The sequence below is a fragment of the Urocampus carinirostris genome, chromosome 12 (assembly GCF_059441175.1).
Source record: "Urocampus carinirostris isolate Australia breed hairy pipefish chromosome 12, RoL_Ucar_1.0, whole genome shotgun sequence".
NCBI lineage: Eukaryota > Metazoa > Chordata > Actinopteri > Syngnathiformes > Syngnathidae > Urocampus > Urocampus carinirostris.
Window position 1 is genome coordinate 15,009,579 of NC_142360.1, and position 22,310 is coordinate 15,031,888.

General features: G+C 40.4%; 2 protein-coding genes across 2 annotated transcripts in view; both read right to left on the minus strand.

Moving 5' to 3' along the window:
• The window catches only part of LOC148355034 (regulator of G protein signaling 4-like), a 171,650-nt gene extending 158,004 nt beyond the window's left edge, over window positions 1-13,646 (minus strand). The window contains exon 1 of the mRNA XM_088350346.1: window positions 13,629-13,646. The gene's annotated coding sequence lies outside the window, so the exon portion shown is untranslated. The remainder of the gene's footprint in view (window positions 1-13,628) is intronic.
• LOC148355040 (PH domain leucine-rich repeat-containing protein phosphatase 1-like) lies at window positions 1,083-21,796 on the minus strand. The gene is made up of 17 exons (XM_088350342.1): window positions 20,024-21,796; window positions 17,165-17,361; window positions 16,958-17,083; window positions 16,698-16,846; window positions 15,340-15,486; window positions 12,756-12,983; window positions 11,778-11,980; window positions 11,448-11,508; window positions 11,279-11,374; window positions 8,876-9,031; window positions 8,585-8,785; window positions 7,023-7,185; window positions 6,252-6,382; window positions 6,051-6,167; window positions 5,156-5,350; window positions 4,840-5,077; window positions 1,083-3,831 (listed from the first exon to the last, which is right to left on the minus strand). The coding sequence occupies exons 1-17, from the start codon at window positions 21,540-21,542 to the stop codon at window positions 2,779-2,781; spliced, it is 4,980 nt and encodes a 1,659-aa protein (XP_088206468.1). The 5' UTR covers window positions 21,543-21,796; the 3' UTR covers window positions 1,083-2,778.
• Between the last annotated feature and the right edge of the window lie 514 nt (window positions 21,797-22,310).

The following is a 22,310-nucleotide window of genomic DNA, read 5'->3' on the forward strand; positions in this document are numbered from 1 at the left end:
TGTTTCTTTCAAATGGGAAGAGCAGGTGCCAGCCATTTTTTTGGGGGGGCCATTTTGACTCTTTTTTTTGAAAGGCGGCAGCAAGTTTAGTTCTGTAGCTTTAGTTTAGGCTACAGTCATAGGACATATCAGAAGAAATCTTGAACCCCCATCTTTCAGTTAAATAATGTTTCTAGCTTTTACCAGACATGGGGACTTGAGACTTAGTGACTTGGACTCGAGTCGACTCGAGTCGCTGTTTTTATGACTTGTGACTTGACTTGGACTTGGCAATCTAAGACTCGGGACTTGACTTGTGACTTGACTTGCCCAAGAAAAAAATACTTGGGACTTACTTGGGACTTGAAGGTGAAGACTTGAGACTTACTTGAGACTTGCACATGTGTGACTTGGTCCCATGTCTGGCTTTTACCATTGTTTAGTGTACAACAGTTGCCCCGCAGTTTGCTTGCAAAATGTTTTATTGTAAGAACACTGAACTTGTGTATCAACAATGCACAAACTAGTGAAATCATTCCCAGGGGCTTAATACTTACCAGTCAGCTGCGCTAAATCTTTTAGAATATCAATTTTTCCCAAAATAAAACCAAAAACACAGACAATGCTTCTAAATACTTATTTATCAACGTTGTGGCACTGAACGAGTTGAAAGCAGAAGTTCCTCTATTAGGTATGCCGAATTAAGTTCAGAGGGAGGGAGCGGGAATGGTCAACTTGTTTTTATTAGTGTAGCATGAAGAAGGTGAAATAAAAGGCCTACGGTCCAAACACCAACCGTACCCCAAGGAAGATGAAGTGATTTGAGAGCAATTTAAAATGCATTTACTATGTTGACTGAAGCTGCATTGACTGCCCGGAGATGGCACCAGCAAGCACAAAAGACCCAAACTCTGTACAGCTCCTTTACGATACTTCAAATTTGTGCACATTTCAATAATATTTAGTGGAAAAGTTTCTTAATGTAAATAAAATAGCGATTATTGGGCGCTTTCTGCTTCAAACAAGAAATATCATCCACTCATCAAAGTTTTGATACATGTTTAAATATTCTTGCATCTTTATAATAAAACCATTATCACGGGTTTGTACAAAATTTTTATTTAGAAAAAGTATCTTTTTTGTGCAGTTGAAATATGTAAGTTTGGATAACATTCAATGCGCTGGTTGGAACAGTAGGACCCCATTCAACATTCACTCATCACTCAACACTAAAGTGGAATAACAGCCATCGCTTTTAGATTTCTTCTCTCAGAGAATATTTAGCATGCATTGGTGACTAGGTCACTTCAAAGTATGAAACTCATAAGAGTCGGTTAAACATGTTACAAACTCTGACAACCGAGAGAACTAAAGTGGCTTGGTAGCTTGAGCCGCCCAAAATGACCGTGTTCTGTATCTCACAGACACACACAGACAAAAAACATGAATCAAAATGTAACTTAAAAAGCATTTGCAATGCTTTTTTACATTAATAGAAAAGTAACAAAAATTGCATTGTACTATTTTGTTGGGCGCAGTAGCCACTAGAAAACCTGTGAACAGTCTGGTCCGTAACAATTTCAATGACCTCGCTCAAAAAAAAATGCAGAGACTACCGTATTTTGCAGACTATTAAGGCAATTTCTTGGTGTACTGCTGGATGAAAACTATCGCTGATCTATATCACGACATTGTATGCATTGGGAATCGAACTTGGGTCGCGCCACTTAACCACTAGACCATCAGTGATACGGGTGACATTCTAGGTATGAGATTTTATCTCATCATACCGTTTTTATTCATGGTGCCAAAAACAAATGTTCGCCCTGAAATATATAAACAAAGTCCGATATATAGTCCGGTTCATCATCAGAGTTTTTATCCTTCGTTGCACCTTTTTGCGTTTATTTATATATTTCAGGGCAACTTTTTATTTTCTGCATTATTTAACATTTGTTTCTAGCACTGTAAGTAAAAATGGTTAACCTCATGAGAAAATGGCCCTACTGACAACTAATAGTTTGAGGAAAAAGGCTAAAAACCTCAATTTTAGGTGGAACTATTGTTTGTTTTTTTATAATCACCAATTTTTTATTATTGATATCACAATGAGCTGGTCGAAACAGTCGCTGGTTAGCAAGTTATGAATTCAAACATGTTTTCTGTGATAATGGCCTTACCTATATCTGATGAATTTGTAGCATAAATTAATGAAAAAAATACCGGATTTCAAAATGTCCTATAAGATAATGGCCTTTTGGTACATTGGTACAGCCAGGATTACATAGTGGGTATGTACTGGAAGTAGTTAAAGCCATTACCACATGCCAAAAGTTAAATTGTTGGATTTAGATTTATAATTCCAATATTGAAAAGTGAATACAACTATGAGTAACACTTGGTCGTTCTACCTCCCATGCACAAAACAAATCGTAGTGCCATTTTTTTGCATGAGGTTAACTAAATAGTGTGATGAGATAAGATCGAATGCATTTTTGTCATCCCTTGGGGTCACGTTTCGGATTATTCACTGCCGCGACCCGGGTTCTACTTCTGTTGCATTCAATATTGTGCGGTTTTGGTCAGTGGCATTTAACGACTGATCATTAATTGCACTAATATATATACTGTGTGCAACAGCTATACACGGATAAATACGGTAGCTCTTACTGAAGTTTTTATTCCGTGCGCCAATGTGAAAAATATGACAGACTAATATTTCTGATCTTGATAATCTGGGGCGCTTTATAGTGTGGAAAATACGGTACGTGGTCTTTCCGGCGGGCAGAAAGCTTTGGGCTAAAGCGGTGTTACAAAGTAGTCTGCCGGTTTCTGGTACGTTGCGGCTTGCTGGTTGTGAGTCTCCATCTGCTGCAGTTGGATGATCTGCCGCACTTCCTCCTCCAGCTCGGGCGGGATGATCAGCTGGTCGTCGGGATCCGGCTGGGCCGGGGCATTAAAGTAACCCCCTTGTTTCTTGACCGGAGCGTCTCCCGCCTCCTCAATAAGGTCCTGGTTCCGACCTTGACACGCCACCGAACCGTTGGCCCGAGTCTTGCGACCTAAGGTTCCCGATCGGGCCTCTGCGGCTAGGCAAGGGGAGGACGGCACAACAGGGGGAAGGGAATTCTCTTGACATGGAGGGATAATTCGAGGAGCGGTTGGGCTAGTGTGCGAATGGAAACGACGCGTTGCGTGCAAACTATGAACGTCGGCCTCCACTTCCACACGGCTTCCGTTCGAAAAAACGCCCGGGATGGGTTCCTCGTCCTCGCTGTCGAGCCCGTTTTCGGACAGTGCTCCGGAGAACTGCCTTTGAACGCTACCGCGAGTCACCCGTCGAGTACTGCTCCGCTCCGTTTGTACCGCCGGCTCTTCCGAGGATGCCGTGGAGCCTACCTCGCTCATTTCTGACGCGCTGAACTCACTGCTCAGCTCGCTGCCGTTTCCCGAAGACCCTGGCAGTAACGCAATGTCGCCGCAACCAAGGTAAGGCTGCGAGTGAGCGCCCGGACTGTGAGGCGGCGGCGGCTGCAGTTCACAGAAGCAGCAACAGTCTTCTGTGATGCTGAGCCGGACCGCGACGGCACTGAGGCTATCGGAGAAGCCGTAGCTCTGAGCCAAAGTTACAAGCTTCTTGGCGGCGGCTAGTGCGTCGGGAACATTCCTGATGGCTTCTACCGCCTCGCTTGGTGATAATGTGTCCCACAGGCCTCGGCTGCCCAGGATAAAGAACTCGTCCTGCGGGGTTAGCGTCACCGTGGAGACATGCGGCCGGGGGGTAACCGACGGGCAAAGGAAGGAATAGCCCATTATTCTAGTGGAGTCCGTGACGCCGTTGACTTTATTGTCCTGAAGAGAGATAGAACAGAGATACAGATTAAATGCACGTTTTCGATAACAACAGCCTGAATTACATTGCATTCATATTAATTTTGTTTCCATGGTTTGTATGTTGTAAGGCACATGTGCCAAAGTCATGACCCGTCACATCATTTTATGTGACCCGCGAAAACGTAAAATGTCCTAGCGTCTTAAAATAAACAAATCAAAGGAGTCCTTTGACCAAAACTAAATTTTCCCACCATTCCTCTCAACGATGGACCAAAACTCCCCAAATAAATACATAAAGTGAAAATGAAAACATATAAATTAAAAAAAAAAATCAACCAAATAGATGAAAAGAACAAAAATACATAAGATGCAAAAAAAATCCTGAAGTGCAAGATAATTTACAATAAAATAAACTACCAGTGCTTAAGCGCTGTAGGCAGCTCAACAGCAGTGATAGTCCCCATTAACTGTGAGCAACAAGGGATTAGTTCTGAATTCGATCTATATGCGAAAGTATACAAAAAATGCAAATATATTTCCATCAGTTATTATTTTTCTTTTATATTTAGCATGTTATGGTCCTTTATTACAACATGCATGAATTAAAGATGTACGTAAAACCCTGTGCACAGTTTTTAAGAATGGGAGCACGGATGATGACGATCTCAGCGAAAATAGAATAGAATAGAATATACCTTTATTGTCATTGTTACAAAATGGGTTAACATATTGTGACAACGAAATTGGGCATGACACTCCAGTTTTACACATTCACAGTGAGGTATGAGCCAAGAAGATAAAGGAACAGAGAAGATAAGGTTATAAAACAAGGGGGATAAGGCTATAGTTATAATTTACATGGTATTTACACAAGAAATGTCGGCAAGTGGGATGTTACATACAGTGTTACCGTGATACCTTTGGCATCGTAAGGGTTGTGCAATATTGCATTTGGTGCAAAGTCAAAATAAGATCGGGTATGACCGCTGATAAGCAGTTGAACATGGACAAAAGGCTCTCGGTTACCTCTGTGATAATGGCATTATGTTGTCGGACCCTCTGGCGCTCCAGTTCTTCTTCAACGGTGTGGATGGCAGACAGCTGCACGGCTTCTCCGTTCCGGCACAAAACGGCCTGACATCTGCCGACGTTGGCCGCTTTCAAGATGAAGCAGCCGCCTTGTTCACCGGAAGACACAGGATCATGTCTGATGTGACATAAAGCTGCCGATCCGCCCATCCTTTGGCCGGCTGTTCCCAGTTTCCTGGGGCAGATCAGCATCAAAACTGTATACTCAGTAAAGAAAGTTTTTTAGTGCCTGCTACAATAATCACTCTTCTACCTTTGCATGGTGAGGAAAGTGTTGGTCATGTAGTCTCCCTGGCTCGTGCCCCTTTGCAGTTCCTCGGCTAACACGTCTCCCATGGTGCATTGCAGCAGGTAAGGTACCTCCACGTTTTTGTCGCCGTCAAAAACTCCATACAGTGCCTCGCGGGCACCACAAAATGTGTCCAGTGCAAGAGCAGCCACACACAACCTGAGAGGGACAAGGTAGAGAGTTTAGAAGTACGCTAAAATAATAATAATGAATCAACTATAACTAATATTACATTGAATTTAGAAATGGTTTTTATTATAATATATGCATTTCCTATAGCATGGGTCACCTACCTTTATGAAGCCAAGAGTGACTTTCTGTTACTGATTGGAGCAAAGGGCTATGATTTATATCAGCATTTCTAAAATAACTACTTATGTTATGACCTTGTTGTTACTACTTCATAACCAGGTTGTAATTATTAGAAGTCAACCACAAAAACCTCAAGTCAGTAAGAAATCAAATGTAATAGAAAATCCCTGCGACCCATCACTGGTGAGCTAATTTCAGAACCTGTCTGCAAGCTTCTCAAGTGATCTTAGGGGAGCTACTTGGTGTCCGCAGAAACTCCTGCCTAATAGTCTCAACCTGGCAGTGGGATTATGTTGTGTGTTTGTGCAAAATGCATTTACGTAGAAAGAGACCATATCAATTTCAGTCAACAACCCTTCACAAAAATGGCTGCTCAGTGAGATGGTAAGAAAAAAGTAGATTATTCAGCTTAATTTCCATCCTCCAAGATAAAATGTATAGCAGTGTTCCCGATTGGAAAAGCATGGGCCATAATAACAAATTAAAGAAAACGTTTGACATGAACTCCCTTTCACCAGGATAAAAAAAGAAACTTTAAATGTCTGACTTGTTTTTAACTCCTGAAGCTTCTGTGTATCCGTGGCACCAGACAGCGGGAGCTCCGGGACACTCGCTGGCGGTGGTCGCAGAGGAAGATGGATCCACCCTTAGACACCGGATATTACTGAAGAGACAAATGGGACACAACCGCCAAATGAAGGTCATTTTTCAAGTCTTTGTCAAAGGTTTAATATCAGTAAGGTTTTACTTGAGGAGCTCTAGGCTCTTGTGATCCAGGTTGAGGCGAGGATTTCCTTTGAGGTCCAGCTCCTGAAGTTTTGGGGGTAGTGAGTCGGGCAATGTGATCTCAGTAAGCTCGTTGCAGCTGAGGTCCACACACTGGCAGTGAGACCCAAGATAAAGTCACACTTTATTTTGATGATTTAAGCAAAAAAATTATAACAGTTTAAATCAACAAAATAAATTACGCACAAGTACTTTTTTAAACAGGGTCTGCAGGGATAACAAGCTAGCTAGCCCAGGGGTAGAGATACATAGAGAGGGAACAATGCAGAATAAAAAGTGAAAGATGAGGGGGAAAAAGAGACAGAAAAAGGAGACAGAAACAAAACAGAAGAGAGGGAAGTGAAATAATAAAATTAAAAAATGCAGAGGGACAGAAAGGGAAAGAAAGATAAAAGAAAAGAAAGACAGGGAGAGAGCAATGGAAAAGAGTGGTGAATAAAAAAATGTTTAAACTAAAAGATGACGAGATTAGTGACAGAGACAGAGAGAGAGAGAAAGAAAAGGGCAAATAAATAAAAGAAGAGAAAGATCATGAAAAAGAAAAATATTATGAAAGATGAGAAAGAAAGACAAAGAAACAATAAACCAATCAAATGGAAGTGCAAATGAGATGGAAATGGAGAGAGAGAGATCAACGTATATTGAGTGAGGTGTGGCCTCACTGTAACCACCAAAGACAAAAACTGATCTTCAGCACAACTTCTGCCCGCCAAACGGACGCTTTACAACAAACCTTGATCTCGGGCAGCTGCAAAACCTCCGGAAAGGCGTCAATGCAATTGGAGTGCGCGGAAAGCGTTTGCATGCGCTGACAGTTCAAGATGGTTGTGGGCAAACTTCTCAGTCGATTGCCACTCAGGTCCAACTCCTCCAGATTATGCAGTTGAGCCATCTTACTGAAAGGACACATGAAAGACAAACTACGTTGTTTATTTCTCAAGCGTTTCGAAAAGAATATACGGTAAATTCCAGACTAAAAGCCACAACGTTTTTGTCTTAAACCAGCCAACGAAACACCTGCGCGATAAATGAACGAATCTAGACGGTTCCTCGAGCGAAAACATCTCGTTCTTTCCAGCCAGCATGGACAGATGACTGGGGCTTTGTGCCAAAAATGACCGTGCTGTTTTGTGCATTATGCCTCGAGAGCGTTGTACCTCGCGCATCAAGTGATAAACGTCATTACGAGACGAAATATGAACATGTATTCAAGGCGGAGACATTAAAGCGCGCTGTGTCCAGGTAGCAAACAAACACAGACCCTAAAAACCTTTGTCGCTGCTAAAAACACCACCACTGAAGCTATGTAACAAATTGCTCACTGAATAGCAAAGCACGGAAATCCATTGACTGATTGCGAATATTTTAAAGAAGCGTGTGTGTGCGCGCGCTTGTGAATTGCTGCTGTCATTTCAAGTTTTGATATTTTCTGCAACAAGATATCATTGATGAATGGTGTAGTAGCTGACTATATTACTTGTTTTTTGATTGTAGTTTATAGTTGATGAAGAATGGTTGATTCTGGTTAATTCTTGTGGTAAAAAATTGAAGTCAGAACGGCCTTTCCACATGTTCACATTCATATTTTAGTTAATTGATGAACAACAATAGTGGAAGATAAATTGGTCAGTTATACCAGTGTTTTCCAACCAGTGTGCCGGGGCACACCGGTGTGGCGTGAGACCTTGTCTAGTAAGCCGCTGGAATTTTATTTTTCAAAAAAATCAGGCCATTATTCAGTATTTTTGCACTCCTCAGACGAAGAACTGTAATAGTCATCCATATCAGTAGGTGGTAGTAGATTTTTATATACTTTTTATGTACCAATTATCTACTCTTAAGGTAGCGCAGTAGATTTCATAACTTAATTTGTTAACAAAGCGGTTTAAGATTGCACTGTAAAAAATAAAAACATAAAGCACATCATTTTTTTATTTTAAGTATTATTTTCTTCTTTTTATATAGTAATTATCTGCTTATGAGGTAGTACAGTAAAATATTTGACATAACTTCATTTTCAAACATCTTCGATGGACGGTGTGCCACGGAACATTTTTATCAATAAAAGTGTACCTGTGTTCATAGAGGCTTGAAAAACACCGAGTTATATGATTAAAATGTCTATCCATGTATATTTGGACTGGTGTAAAATGACAGCTCTGTTTAATATAAAAAAAGTGCGATTCATTAATCTTGGTGTGGCACACTGATTTACAAGGAAATTTGAAAGTGGCACTCCGCACCGAAAAGGTTGCTGACCCCTGCTATACACAATTCAAATCATTATTTTCTTACCTGGCGGTGAAGGTTTGCAGCTGGTTGTAGGAGAGATGAAGAACTCTAAGGTGGGCATGTCCAGACAAGGAAGGGATGAAGCTGTCTGTTAAACTATTGTTGGTGGCATAGAGCTCCTCCAGGCAGCTGAGGACATCTTCGGACTGGCTTGCAGCGGGGAAGTTGTCGAGGTAATTGCACGATACGTTCAAATACCGCAAGCTGTTGGGAAAATACATGACACATAACTGTGGTGCCTGTAACAATTTGCCAAACCCATCAAAACAAATTAAATAATTTTGAAGTAGTCACTTGTGTGCTTTAATGAAGAGGTTGCTTGGAAGCTCTTTCAGATGATTGTGCTGCAGGTCCAAGATTTGGAGCTGTGATAGCTCCAGGCTTTCAGCTATCTGGCTGAGCGCATTCCAGCCGGCGAGCAGCTTTGTAAGGTTCCCATTGGAAAGCAGACTGAATAAACAAATACATGCTTGGTTTGTTTGAGTACTTAAAAAAAGAAAAGAAAATTGACATGAAATTTTCAGTAAAAAGCAGATAGGCAACTGGTGATTTTGTACGGTAGGTAAGCATGAGTAAGTATACAGTGGCCCATCAATATATGAGATTCTCTCGTGATAAGAAATACGAGTTGACATTCCAGTCAAAATTTTGACGGAAAAAGGAGGAAAAAAAATCCAATTTACGAGAATTTCCAGATGCTACCACTAGTTGAAGATCGCTCATCATCAGCTACCTAATCCCATTTTTTTTATTTATCATTTTATCTGTGCACCCTCATTCCTCCTGCTCCTCTTTGCCTCACTTCACAGACACGCATACACCTCCGTTAGCGACCGCCAACTTCCTCCATGGTAAAGCCCTTATGATAAACTCGCATTTTATCTTGTCAATATCATCTGATGCATTGTATAACTGAACTGTTTTGTTCAATTTATATTTGAATGCGCTTTTAGTGATCAGAAAGATGTCTTTTATAACTGTTTAGGGTTAACTTGGATGATTTGGGGAGTCATGGAATGGATTACATGTTTTTTAGTTATTTCGTACGGGCAAAATGTGTTTGCGATATGAGAAATTCTAGATACGAGCCCAATCTGGGGATGAATTAATTTCCTTTGTAGAGGGGCCACTGTAGCTAGATCTCTCATTGAAGTTTAAAAGTGACAATATCTTGTTCGACTTTCTGCACAATTTAAACCTGGAGCTCTTTATCATGACTTTTCCTATAGAGAAACTCCCCTACTTACGGCCAAGTCGACTTGCGTAAAATGGTGGCTAATAAAAACAATTCCGGGATGTCGAAAAATATCCGGACATCGCTGCAAATTAGATTTTGTATTGTGTGCACCTTTTTCCGAGTACAGGACATTACTGTAGTGGTTCTTTCCGCCGCTACTGGCGTGTGGTGGTGCTGTAAAGGCGTCACCCAGTTTCCCCTCCAAAGAAGGAATCCAGCTTCCTTTTCCTAGTTCATGTGGAAAAATCCTATACTGTATCTCCAGCGCGCTAAGAACTTTGACATTTTTATTGTTTAATATAGCTAAAGTGTAAAGAAGAAGCAAGACGTTTCTTTTTAAATGAAATTGGAATAAGACAGCTTGATTCGGTTGAGAAAACAGTTGGGTCTATTTTTTTTTCGGCCACTTTCCACAACGGAGGAGGACCTCTTAAAGCCCATCTTCCAAAAGTAAGTTAAACTTAACTTTGTTTATCTTTATAGAGCATATTGTATTATTAGATGTTGATTTTTTACAACAAAACGATCAGGTTATTTATAAAAGCCTTAAACATACTTGTATAAACCTTAAATATATGAAATATAGCACCGTAGCAACTTACGAAAAAAAAAAGTAAACTCACGAACAATCTCGTTCGTAAGTAGGGCAGTGTCTGTACTATTACTGTGTCTGGCACCTATATAATAGACTCACACAATGCCAGACGTTTCTCTCAAATTGAAAGTGCAGATGTCAGCCATTTTTCTGCCATTTTGACTCATTTTTGAAATTCTACAGAAAAGCTATGTAGGTAAAAGAAATATCAGAATAAAGCTTGGACCCTCATCATTCATTAGAAAGTATATTTCTAAAACTTACTTTTGTTTAATAAAAAACAGTCGAACATTGCCAAGTTTCGTGAAAATACTCATTTATGAGACAACTTCTGAGGAAATTGTATATGTGACAGGATGCATTTTAAGCAGAACTTTCACGTTGGTGCTTTTTTTTTTAAGCATTTGTGATACCACCGATATATGAATGCTTTTGATTAACACAAAGGCACTTTGCTAGCAAATTAACATTTGATTGCAAGTACGAATGCACAAACGATTAATAACTTTTCCTAGAACTTTTCATCACCTGATGTTTCCAGTGATGAGATCACACGATTTCCGTCACTTGAGGAAGCAACACAAAGAAGTCGAGGCCCCTTGATGTGTGGACTAAGATCTGCTCAAAGCCATCCATGATTTTTCTTACTGAAATTATTCCTAGAGGCTTGATACGTACTGATAAGAATTTTTATTTTATTTTAATAAAACAAAAACAAAAAACGTACTTTTACGTTTTGGCACTCAGGGACAATGGTTCTGAAAATGCATTAATATGTAATGGCACTGAATAAGTTAATGCCACCGTCGGGAAACGCACCAATATTATTAGTTTGCTAAACATGTAAACATTTGATAATACACACCGTGTCGGCAGCTCTGAAACACAATTATGATTGATGTCCAAAAGTTCCAGACTACTGCTTTCACACACACAACTGGGGACAGCAACGAGCGTGTTCCTTTGAAAAAGAGAAAAAGTCAACTTTCAGATAAAAACAGCCCTTGTTCTTGGAAGATAGTGGGTTTTAATACCAGGACAAATCCACTACTGTCAAATTCTCTGGAACAGGCTGCACGTCCAGTTCTTTCAGTTCTATAGTCAGAAACATAACAGTGATTACTTGAAATCAGTAGATCTAAGGCATGCAATATTACAAGGTAAATATTGTACGGTGTATTTGGAAAAATGACGGACTTTGGGTGGGCAATAGATGAGGATTGAATAGCACGGGAAGATCATATTACAATGTATAGCATTATTCTCCAACCTTTCTTGAGCTGAGGCACACTATTTCAAAAATGTAATCCATTCTGGAATGAAATGGCAACAGTAAGCGTTAAGATTTTTGGGATGCACTGTACCATTGTGTGCAGCATGCAGGCTCTTGAGGACGTGGCCGTTGGCTCGAATGAGGGAGAGTCTGTTCCTGTCACAATAGAGGACCTCTAGTTTACAGAGAGCCCTGACATCTAACTTCTGTAGGCCAGTATCCCTGAGGTCCAGATGTACAATATGGTCTAGCTGCTGCGTGTCTCCCACTGTCACACTTTGAAGACAGTTCAGCCTGCATAATCAGCAAAAAAACAGATAACTGAGAATATAGTTCAGGGAAATCATCACAGCAGAGCGTGATTTAGACAATTCAGGCCAAGTCACACATTTTAAATGTACTCTATTTTTTGCTGTGTGCTGAAGAGAAATGGGTTTTTATCTTCATGTGTTCGTTTCAAATCCTGGTTTTGAGACTGGTACAACAAGCGTACGATCTGATGTCAATTGAGGTTTTTATTACAGAATATTGTAGGCACAAATGGGGTTAAAAAGAAAGCTGTTTGATTCATAAGTGCACAGTCAAAATGGCTGCCAATCACATTCATACTAAGAGCGTAGGCTAAGACAACAACAAAAACTTTAAGGGTAGTGGAAAAATCCTCACTTTACACCAGCTCTTTCTCTACACCAGGTCTGGGGAGTACTGATAAAACTCAATGCCTTCTCCTAACTGCAAACTAAAAACACCACTTGAAACAATGTAGCCACTGAATATCAACTGAATTAATGGATATATCAAGAAGTACAATTACACTTAAATAAACAAACAATAACTAAGTGCATTAATCATGACAAAATAAGTAAATGAGTTATAAATGACTAAACTATTAAAAAAACTTATAAATGTAGAACTCATACAATCATGACTATATATGCAGGGACACCTTTCATTATTTCAACAGTAGGTATGTAATGCCATTATTATTGTAATCCTAAACTTGAAAAATATCAGCACTAAGACTGCACGCCCTCTCTAAAACATGGCAAATAATCAAACCACCACTAACCGGAGATCTATGTGGCGAGAGGACAGCCACTGCAGCTCGGCCATGTGCAAGACTGAGATTAGGTTTCCAGCGGCACACAATCTCTCCATGTCTTTCATCTTTTCCAGGACAGGTGGGATGCAAGTGAAAATGTTGAAAGATAAGCCAAGGTAAGCCAATGCCGCCAAGGACTCCATTTCATCTGGCAGAGAATTTAAGCGATTTGCATCGAGAAGAAGTGTCCGCAGGCTGCAAAACAAACAACACTTTAGGGTTCGTTGACAACAAATAGTAGCCAATTTTGTCCTTATTTTTGCTAAACCAACAGCAGCTCTCTATTAGATGTATAAACATGTTTTCTTTGAAGGGCCATATACAGAAAAGGTATGGGATAATCGCAGCACCTTTAAAAATTGACAAAGCACATACCAAAAATACGGCTAAATAGAGTAAATTGATGATTTGGGGGGTTCTTTAGTTGGGAGAAAAGTGACTCTAAATGTGCCGTCTCAGTTTTCTTTTACTGCAGGATGAAAATGGTAAAAGTAAGAAAAGGACTATTTCGGATCCAGTCCAAATAATAATAGTAATGATCCATTGTAATTTGAAGCTCCTTTAAGGACACCCAAAGTCACTGTACCTATGAGTAGGACACACCAATAAACAAAGACTAAAACAAAGGTAAAACAAGCAAGTAATAAATAGCCAAGAAACACATTATAGTTTAAAGGGGTGGTGTGTGAGGCAGATGGTCAAGAAAAGGCAAGTCTGAAGAGGTAAGTTTTGAGTTCGGATTTGAAGCTGCTTTTAAGTCCGCCGTCATTAAACCCACACTGAAACGACCCAACATAGATCCAGAAAACTTATGTAATTATAGACCTGTGTCAAACCTACCGTTTCTTTCTAAAATACTTGAAAAAGTAGTGGCACAGCAGCTGAATGATTTCATGTCCGAGAACAATCTCTTTGAATCAATGCAATCAGGATTCAGGGCTAACTACTCTACTGAGACAGCTCTGATTAAGGTAACCAATGATCTCCTACGGGCAATGGACTCGGGCGCATCATCACTTTTGCTGCTGCTGGACCTTAGTGCTGCATTTGACACAGTGGACCATATTATCTTGCTAGAACGGTTGGAAAAATGGATTGGTCTCTCAGGAAGCGTCCTATTATGGTTCAGATCCTACCTCTCAGATAGGACACACTGCGTTAAATATGGCGAAATGACATCTGAGCCATTTAGTGTTACTTGTGGTGTTCCGCAGGGTTCAGTGCTTGGCCCCCTTCTCTTCAGCATTTATATGCTTCCACTAGGTGATATTATTCGCAAGTATAATATCAGTTTCCATTGCTACGCAGATGACACTCAACTCTATCTCCCGATGGAGGAATCTGCCACACTAAACTGTGGAACTTTGGAGGCCTGCCTCACTGAGATAAAAGAGTGGATGTCACTCAATTTCCTGCGTCTTAACCCTGAAAAGACTGAAATGTTAGTTATTGGTCCATCTAAGTCCCGTGACTTATTCTCTAAAACCGCAGTGAACTTGGACAATTGCCACATCACACAAGAGTGACTCACTTAAAAATTTAGGTGTCATTTTCGACCCTGATCTGTCCTTTCAAACACATGTGAAGAAAATTACTAGAACCGCTTTCTTCCATCTCCGTAACATTGCTAAAATTCGTCCTATACTTTCTCAGTCGGATGCGGAAATCATAATTCATGCGTTTGTTACCTCCCGTCTCGACTACTGTAATGCACTACTTTCCGGTCTTCCGATGACCAGACTCAAGAGTCTTCAGCTGGTACAAAATGCTGCAGCGAGGCTTTTAACAAGGACAAAAAAGTACGATCACATCACCCCAATTTTGGCTAACCTGCATTGGCTCCCTGTTAGCCTAAGATGCGATTTTAAGGTTCTCCTACTACTATACAAAATCATACATGGACTTTCCCCCTCATATCTTTCAGATCTGATCTCCCCCTATGTCCCGGCCCGAAGCCTTCGTTCCGAGAGCGCCGGTCTCCTGGTGATCCCAAGAGCCAAGAAGTGTTCCGCTGGTTCGAGAGCGTTCTCCATCCGGGCACCGGTGTTGTGGAATGCTCTTCCCCCTGAGATCCGATCTGCAACCTCGGTGGAAATGTTTAAATCTAGGCTTAAAACTCACTTTTACTCTATAGCATACGAGTAACCTAAACTTCTTATATGTAATAACTTGTGAAGCCCTTAGAGACTAATTGTGATTAAGGGCTATACAAATAAAAATGACTTGACTTGACATGAAGGGGGACAGGGTCGCAGAATTTCGGAGGTCAGGTGGCAAAAAGTTCCAGAGCTGGGGGGGGCAGAGCGGCTGAAAGCTCTGGTCCCCACTCAAACCCCAAAAAACATTGAATATAAGAAAGGTTTATTCGAGCGCATCTCAGATAGATGTATATGTGCACTCGCCATACAGGCAGCTTGACAGAGGCTGCAATTAGGATTTCAGCCATTAGTATAATGTTTTGAAGTTACGGACACCACTTTTAAACTATATATTTTTGTTTTGTTTTGTTCACGATCAAAAAACTGAAAGTATTATAGAGTGGCTAACTCACGTGTGCAAAAGTCCAACTTCTGGCGGAAGAGATGAAAGGTTATTTCCTGACAAATTGAGCTCAGTCAGGGACACAAGGTCACATAAGGCCACTGGGAACTCACACAGTGCATTATTTGACATGTTGAGGCTTCTCAGTTTACTAAACCTGCAATGGAGGAGGAGAACATGCTGCAGTGAAATAATCAATAATATCTGTCTAAATGCTGCTTGCCCCACTATTACTTCTGTACACTCAACAATAGAGAAATTTGCTGATTGCGGGATATTTGATACAAAGTAAGCTGAGAAATACTTTGCGCCTTTGTTAAATGTCAATAGTTATTAACATTGTCTGATCGGATATTGGTAATCGATATCAGTTTGGAATAAACCCCAATACCTGTACAGGATTTAGACAAATTCTTTGATATTGTGTATAATAATGCTTTTCATACACAAGCAGTACATTCCAGACTTACACCACCTTGAAAACATCTTTAGTGTAAGTGCCAAAAATAATAGTATATTTGTTGGCACCTTTTTTGAGACAGAGGAACCATACATTGTACATCTAAATATAATATTACATATTCTAAAAATAGTATGCTCTCATCATGATTATAAATGTTAAAAGCAGTTTATATTTATTTGAATTTGTCTTTAGACACAAAAAATACTTTTAATGTATTCATAAAAAGAAAAAACAACTTAAAAAAAAACACATTTTACTTGAGTAGCCGTTTATACAGACATATATGCTTAATATACTTGTCAAATATAAAATCGACAAATTAAATTTAAGTGAATACATTATCTATTCATGATTTAGACTGATTTCATCAATAAAACATATAATCAAATTTAATAACAGTAAAAAGCAAAAAACAAAATAGATAATAATTGCTTTTCTCGTCCACTAATAAGTGGATAATTTTTTTTTCATCTAGAAAAAGGACATGTTAATATATTTATTCAAGATTCAAGTTTAAAAATTCCCTATGTGTAAGAGAATCGTGAGGGACCAGAGTTGGCTGAATTCAGAGGGTGGTGTTTCCAATTAAAATGTTAGAAAAAAATCGATTACAAAAAAGCTCACACAAAAAGGATGTGATATCACGTAGAATGATATCGGAATTGGAAATCAATATCAGAAGTGAAAATTTTGTATTAGGACAACTTTTATCAAGCCATTGTAATCAACTACGTTAGCTGAGACTTACAAAGAAAGAAATCAACAAAGACTGAAATTTACAATCAAAAGAATGACAGATTAGGAAAAAACTCCAACTATTAGTATAACAGTTGGCTGTACTGTTTAAGCAGAAAATGTTACAGCATTAACAATTTTGGAAATTTAATGTGTCGAGGAAAACTCACCTCATAAGTGCTGGAATCCCTTTGTGCAAGGACATGAAGTTGTTTTGGAGAGAAAGATGTGTGAGGTCCTGGCTGTGAAACAGCTGAGTTGGCAATTCCTCGAGACTGCAGCACGACAGGTCAACAGAGTTCACTCTCTGGGAAACAATCTGACCTCGCCAAGGAAAGAGAACAAGGTGCTTTAGTGATCAATGTTCATGATTTTATGAATCATTTCAAAACTGCATTTGATTGAAAACAACTTGAAGAAATCCTCGGACCTTTGATGCCATTCTATGCCAGCAGAGGTGTTCCGTGTAAGAGTCGTAGCTTATGTAATACGTTTGGCTTTGGGGACCGGCCGAGCTCAGTGCCAAACAGTGGCTGTGTCTCTTCACCTCCTCCACCTGCAACCAGGTACATGCATTGTTTTGTTTTTTGTCTGATTACGGAATCCTCCTGTAGATCAGGCCGACGGGACTCTGTACCTTGCCCCCAATAAGGGGTAGTATGTGCATCTTTCCCGTGTGAGCATGTTTGACAGAGGAAACGATGAGGCAGGTTCCACTCAGGGTGACCTGACGTTTGGACCAGCGGTTGACAGGCAGCACAAGCTTCCCTTTGCGCACGTTGAACACTCCAGAAAGCTGCACTCGATCAGAACCTCCTACGTTTCGAGGTTTTCCTGCAAAGGTGGAAAGGGCTTAGTCACACTTTTTTTCCAGAGACCGTGAAGGAGTCCAAATACTTTAATTTTAGTATCTGTGATACAATCTACTGATAGGTTTGAGTGTTATCATGACTTAATAATAAGATTAGCACAGATTTTTAAAATGTAGGCTGTATGGAGTTTGGAACTTGGTTACTCTCAGCCGCCAGCTCCAGTCATCGATTGAAGCCTCAGTGAGCACGTTCATGATGTGCGTGCAACTACGTACATTTCTTCGACACGTTTGAATAAAACTATTTTTTTTCATCTTTTGGGGGGTTTGGGTTGGCATTTGGACTCTACTAGAAGCGGTCCTTTTCTTACTTTCATCATTTTAATGCTACAATGACAAATGGAAATTGAATATAAATTTGCAGGGACCAGCATGAAGTCACTCCCCAGCGCTTCTCCCATCCCAAATTTCTCAAACCTAATGGGTTCCGTCACAAACACGGCTGAAAAGGTAGCAGATAGGCGCAGTGGAAAATCAAGCCTAAGGGCTCTTTGAACTCAGTTGAGCATTGTTAACACATACTTAAAAGAAGTTTGAACTCTGCCTTTAAAGTTTCAGAAGAGAAATACATATATTTCAGCTTTCGACCACAAGCTTTCAATCATCATCCGATAATGGTGCCATTGAATGTAGATTGGATACCATTATGAAAACAAAATGAGAAAGACATTTGTGAACATTCCATTAATTTCATATAACATTTCCTCACTAAAATGTAAATGTGTTATTTTTCCCTAATCCTCAGTCTGTGAAAATACCAACAAGTTATTTAAATATTAGAAAATTCCCACTACAAGTAAGGTCTTTGAACGTGTGCATTTTGTGGAAAGGTTGTTCTGCTTCCTAGTGAGCATTTCTTCAATCAAATAACTCATCTTAAAAACAAATGTTATTGGACTATTATTATAACAGTACAGTCTTCAAGCTCTACATTGTAAACAGTTTTGGTTATTTGACAGTCTTATTTTTCCATTTTAATTATTTATTAATTTTACCCTGTAGTGCTGTCACATGTTGTTGCATACAGTGTTTCACTAAGTTGTTATCTATGACAACAAAGATAATTCAAATCAATTCAAAATGGCATAACCATTGTGTCAAAAGTCTGTTATCATCACTAATAGATATAGATTTTTTAAAGGACTTTAAAATCAAAGTTCTGTCCTTTAATTATTTATTTTTGTCTATATCATTTTTTCGTCTATTTATTTTTACAAAACACAAATTTCTAGATTTTAATAAAAAACATTCATCTATTATTTATTTTTTTGCAGCCACAGTATATTAAATACAACTGTATTGCAAATAATAAAAACACAAATTTTGCAATAGTACTTTTTAGTAACAACAAGACACTATTGATCTGAAAATGAAATGTACTTTTCACAATATTCCATCATTGCCCCACGAAGTACTTAATGTCTTTGTTGAGGGTGTATAAAGGAGGTCAAAAACAATATTCAAAAGTGTGCTAATCCCACATGAGATCATGACTGCTTGCCATCCTCTTATCTTTGAGGGACAGCAAAACAGGGTCATTATAGGACAACAACTAGACTGAAACCAAAACATCATAACAGTGATATTCAAAAGAGAAAGTACACCTGATACATACCGATGCCTCTCTAGAGAGTAAATAAATTATTTTTCCTGGCCATATCTCATTTATCAGGGGTTGGCTCCCATACAGTCATACGACTGTCCTCTCTAAGTGATCCAATGAAAGTTCTACCCAACACATGAGTCGCAACACCTATGGTTGGGTGTCAATAGGTGACCAAACCCCCCAATTCCAACCCCTAATGCCGAACGCCAAGCAGGGAGCCAATGGGCAATGGTGTTGTAAGTCTTAGGTACGACTTGCCTGAGGGTCGAACCAGCAACCTTCTAGGTCGGGGTGGGTGCTCTATGACAATGTCATTAGCTAGTTTATTAATGAATGTAACAGTCAATTGTGAAATTTAAGGAAGAAAATAAATGAATTTAATTTGTATTACTCAAAGCTGATGTTTTTTTTTTGTTATTCAAAAACTTTTGCACAGTTGACAGAATGCTTGAAGAGGTGGTTAACAAGATAAAATTGCAAGAGGGACTTATTTTTCGGCGTCAGAAAAAAGCATGCATTTTTTGCACAAGCTATGAATGTTAAATGGCTGTTGTCAAAAACCATTCTTATAGGATGCTTTTTGTAACCACACAATAGGGGTCTTTATAACTTAACAGATATCACCAAGATAATTATTTTATAAAAGAAAATCAATTAAAAGCTAAGATTAAAAATTTGACTGACCCAGCCCTAGAATAGAAAAAAGTGCAGCTAAAAACATCAAGTAAAGCTGAACGATAAAACGAAGAAGTCAGGGAAATAAAAACTAGACTTCTTTTCAGGAACTTTCAAAATTTTTAATAATCGATGAGTAGGATTACCACTATCCGGAGCCAACATTTCATTTTAGATAAATGGAAAACGAATTGCGCAAAAAAACAAAACCAGTCTACACTGATATTGGTGCCTTTATTCACCAAAGATGATAATTGGCCAATACTGAAAAATGATAGTTGTAAAAAATGTAAGGCAGAGCTGACATTTATCAATCAGTGATGACTTTTCCACCTTGAACTCACCAAAGTAAAAGCGGATGAGGCTGCCAATGCCTGGATTCATTCCCTCTTCTTGCACCCTCCAAGGGTCATCAAAGCCCAGGTTAGCCAGATACTCGTTTAATATTTGCAGAGGTCTTTCGTCGTCTCGCAGACGTCGCACAATTCCGCCGTGCAGCTGGACAAAGAGAGCCGGAGTATTGATCTGCTCTGGCCACCGCCTGCCCCCTACAGCAAATTCCTGGTCGGACCGATCTGACGCTTGCTTGCTCAGAGGCCGAGTCAGAGAGCTGCTGCAGCCTTTGATGGAACGTGTTATGAGTTGAGGTGAATCACCAGCAGCAGCACCGCCGGCATCTTCACTCTTTGTCTCATTTGTGAGCTTAGTGGCCGAGGGCTCAGCACTTGAATGTGTTGGAGACGATGTGAGCTCAGTCTCATCAGAAGAGCTTTCAAATGGGTCAGGTCCCTCTGTGGCACTGTCACAGTTTGGGCTCAACGCTGATGAATCTGTGCCTTGACTTAGTGAGTCCTGTTGCAAGGCACTTTTGGGTCCTCCTAAACTGAACTCCTCACAGGTGCTACTGTCCAAATCTGATCCAGAGTACACACCGAAACAATCAGTTGCACTTAAATTAGAGTCTGCACCAATGTCATTGAGGCAAACCTCAGACGAAGAATTGCTTGTCATTCTATCATCAAAACAGATATTGGAATCAAAGCAACCTTGATTTGTCAGGCTCTTAAATAGCAGAGTCTCGTTCGCTTGTCTTTGAATGTCTTTTGAATCTGAGCTTCCACTAATTGTGTCATCAATATGTGCAATATTTGTATTATGATTATTAGTAGTAGGTTGACAAGTAACCCTTAAGACACCCTCGGTTTTACTTGCTTGCAGTCTGCAAAGTATCTCTCCGGCGAGCGTGTCAGCTGTGCACATCACAGGGCGCGGATGGGAGGGCGTGAGCCAGTCATGCACGTGAATGCAACCCCTCTTCAGGTCCGATGTCAGCCAGCTCTTATCGGAGGCCAAAAGTTGCTTTGAGTGTTTGTGCCGGAGAAAGGTTTTCCTATCCAGACTAAGAGTGCTGAGAGGGGAGGTCGAAGGGGCGACAGCGACAATATCCGAGGAAGAAGCGGAGCTGGTCGGAGGGCAACCCAGCGACAGATTCCTCCTATGCCGCTGGGGTCGTTTGCTCAGTAACGAGTTGCTCGGAGAGTTGCCGTTGGCGGACGAGACGCTGTAAAAGTTGCCCGATTTTGCCAAAGGAGCACTGGTATTCCTGGTTGCGGCCCCGGCGATGGCGTTAGCCACCTGGTTCTGATAGATGCCGTTTCTGATCGCGATCTGGAGAAGGGAGGTGGCCGCTATCCCTTTCCCCAAGAGTTTTGCCTCGGTGCCCGCAGCCTCATCTTCGGACACTCGTTTTACGGTCGTTAGTGTTGATAAGCCACCGGGTTTCCCTGGCGCGCCGGCATGGTTGGAATCCGGCGTCGGCAAAGTTGAAAGAGGGCCACTTTCGCGTTCCTTCACGGCGTCCATAGCGAAAGCAAATTGCAGGTGGTCGCTGCTAGCCTTTAGCCTAGCTAGCTTAGCCTTCAGTTCGGACACCTTCTGTTAGCCTAGCACGCCAAGGCGCTGCGTCGTTCTTCTAAACAGTTATCCGGCTGCATCATCCCATTATTGATAGCGAGCGTCAGCTTGCCGACATGAGCTGAGCGGTTTGTTGAGAGATATTGAAAAGGGCGGCTCTAGTATGTCCCCATGGAAGCCGACAGGCGAAGGCGAGTCCTGTCGACCAGAACATAGAGTGTGGGTGGGCGGGGCAGGGCGGGGCTCATTGAAGAGTAACTGTGCTACGTTCATGGACTTACAAACGCTCGGAAATTTACTCACAGCGCCCTTTAATCAACCCCATTTTAAAAATACAATAACTTAAAAAAAAATACCCGAACATGTGCATTTTTAAATATCAGTAGGTCAATCTTGATGCTAAGGGCGATACAAATAAACATGACTTGACTTGACATGACCAAGGCAACCCAAAATGTTAAAAGAGCCATTATTGACCAAAGGAAATAGTCTGCATTTATATAGCGCTTGGGCAGCACGGCGGGGCAGTGGTTAGCGCGTGTGCGGGACAGTTCTGAGGTGATTAGATCGAATCTCCTGTGTGGAATTTGCATGTTCTTCCCTTGCTTGCATGGGTTTCCTCCTGGCACTCAAGTTTCCTCCCACATTCCAAAAACATACATGTTAGGTTAATTGGCTGGTACAAATTGTCCCTAGGTGTGAATAAGCAAGTGAGTT

Bases quoted from the DNA above. Each gene is read 5' to 3' on its own strand.
- LOC148355040 (XM_088350342.1), bottom strand. From the start codon at position 21,542: ATGGACGCCGTGAAGGAACGCGAAAGTGGCCCTCTTTCAACTTTGCCG. The intron at 9,032-11,278 runs GTGTGTATTATC...TTGTTTATTCAG, and splicing joins GTTTCAGAGCTGCCGACACG to TCTGCTTTCCAATGGGAACC. The intron at 3,832-4,839 runs GTAACCGAGAGC...ATCTCTCTTCAG, and splicing joins ATAATGCCATTATCACAGAG to GACAATAAAGTCAACGGCGT.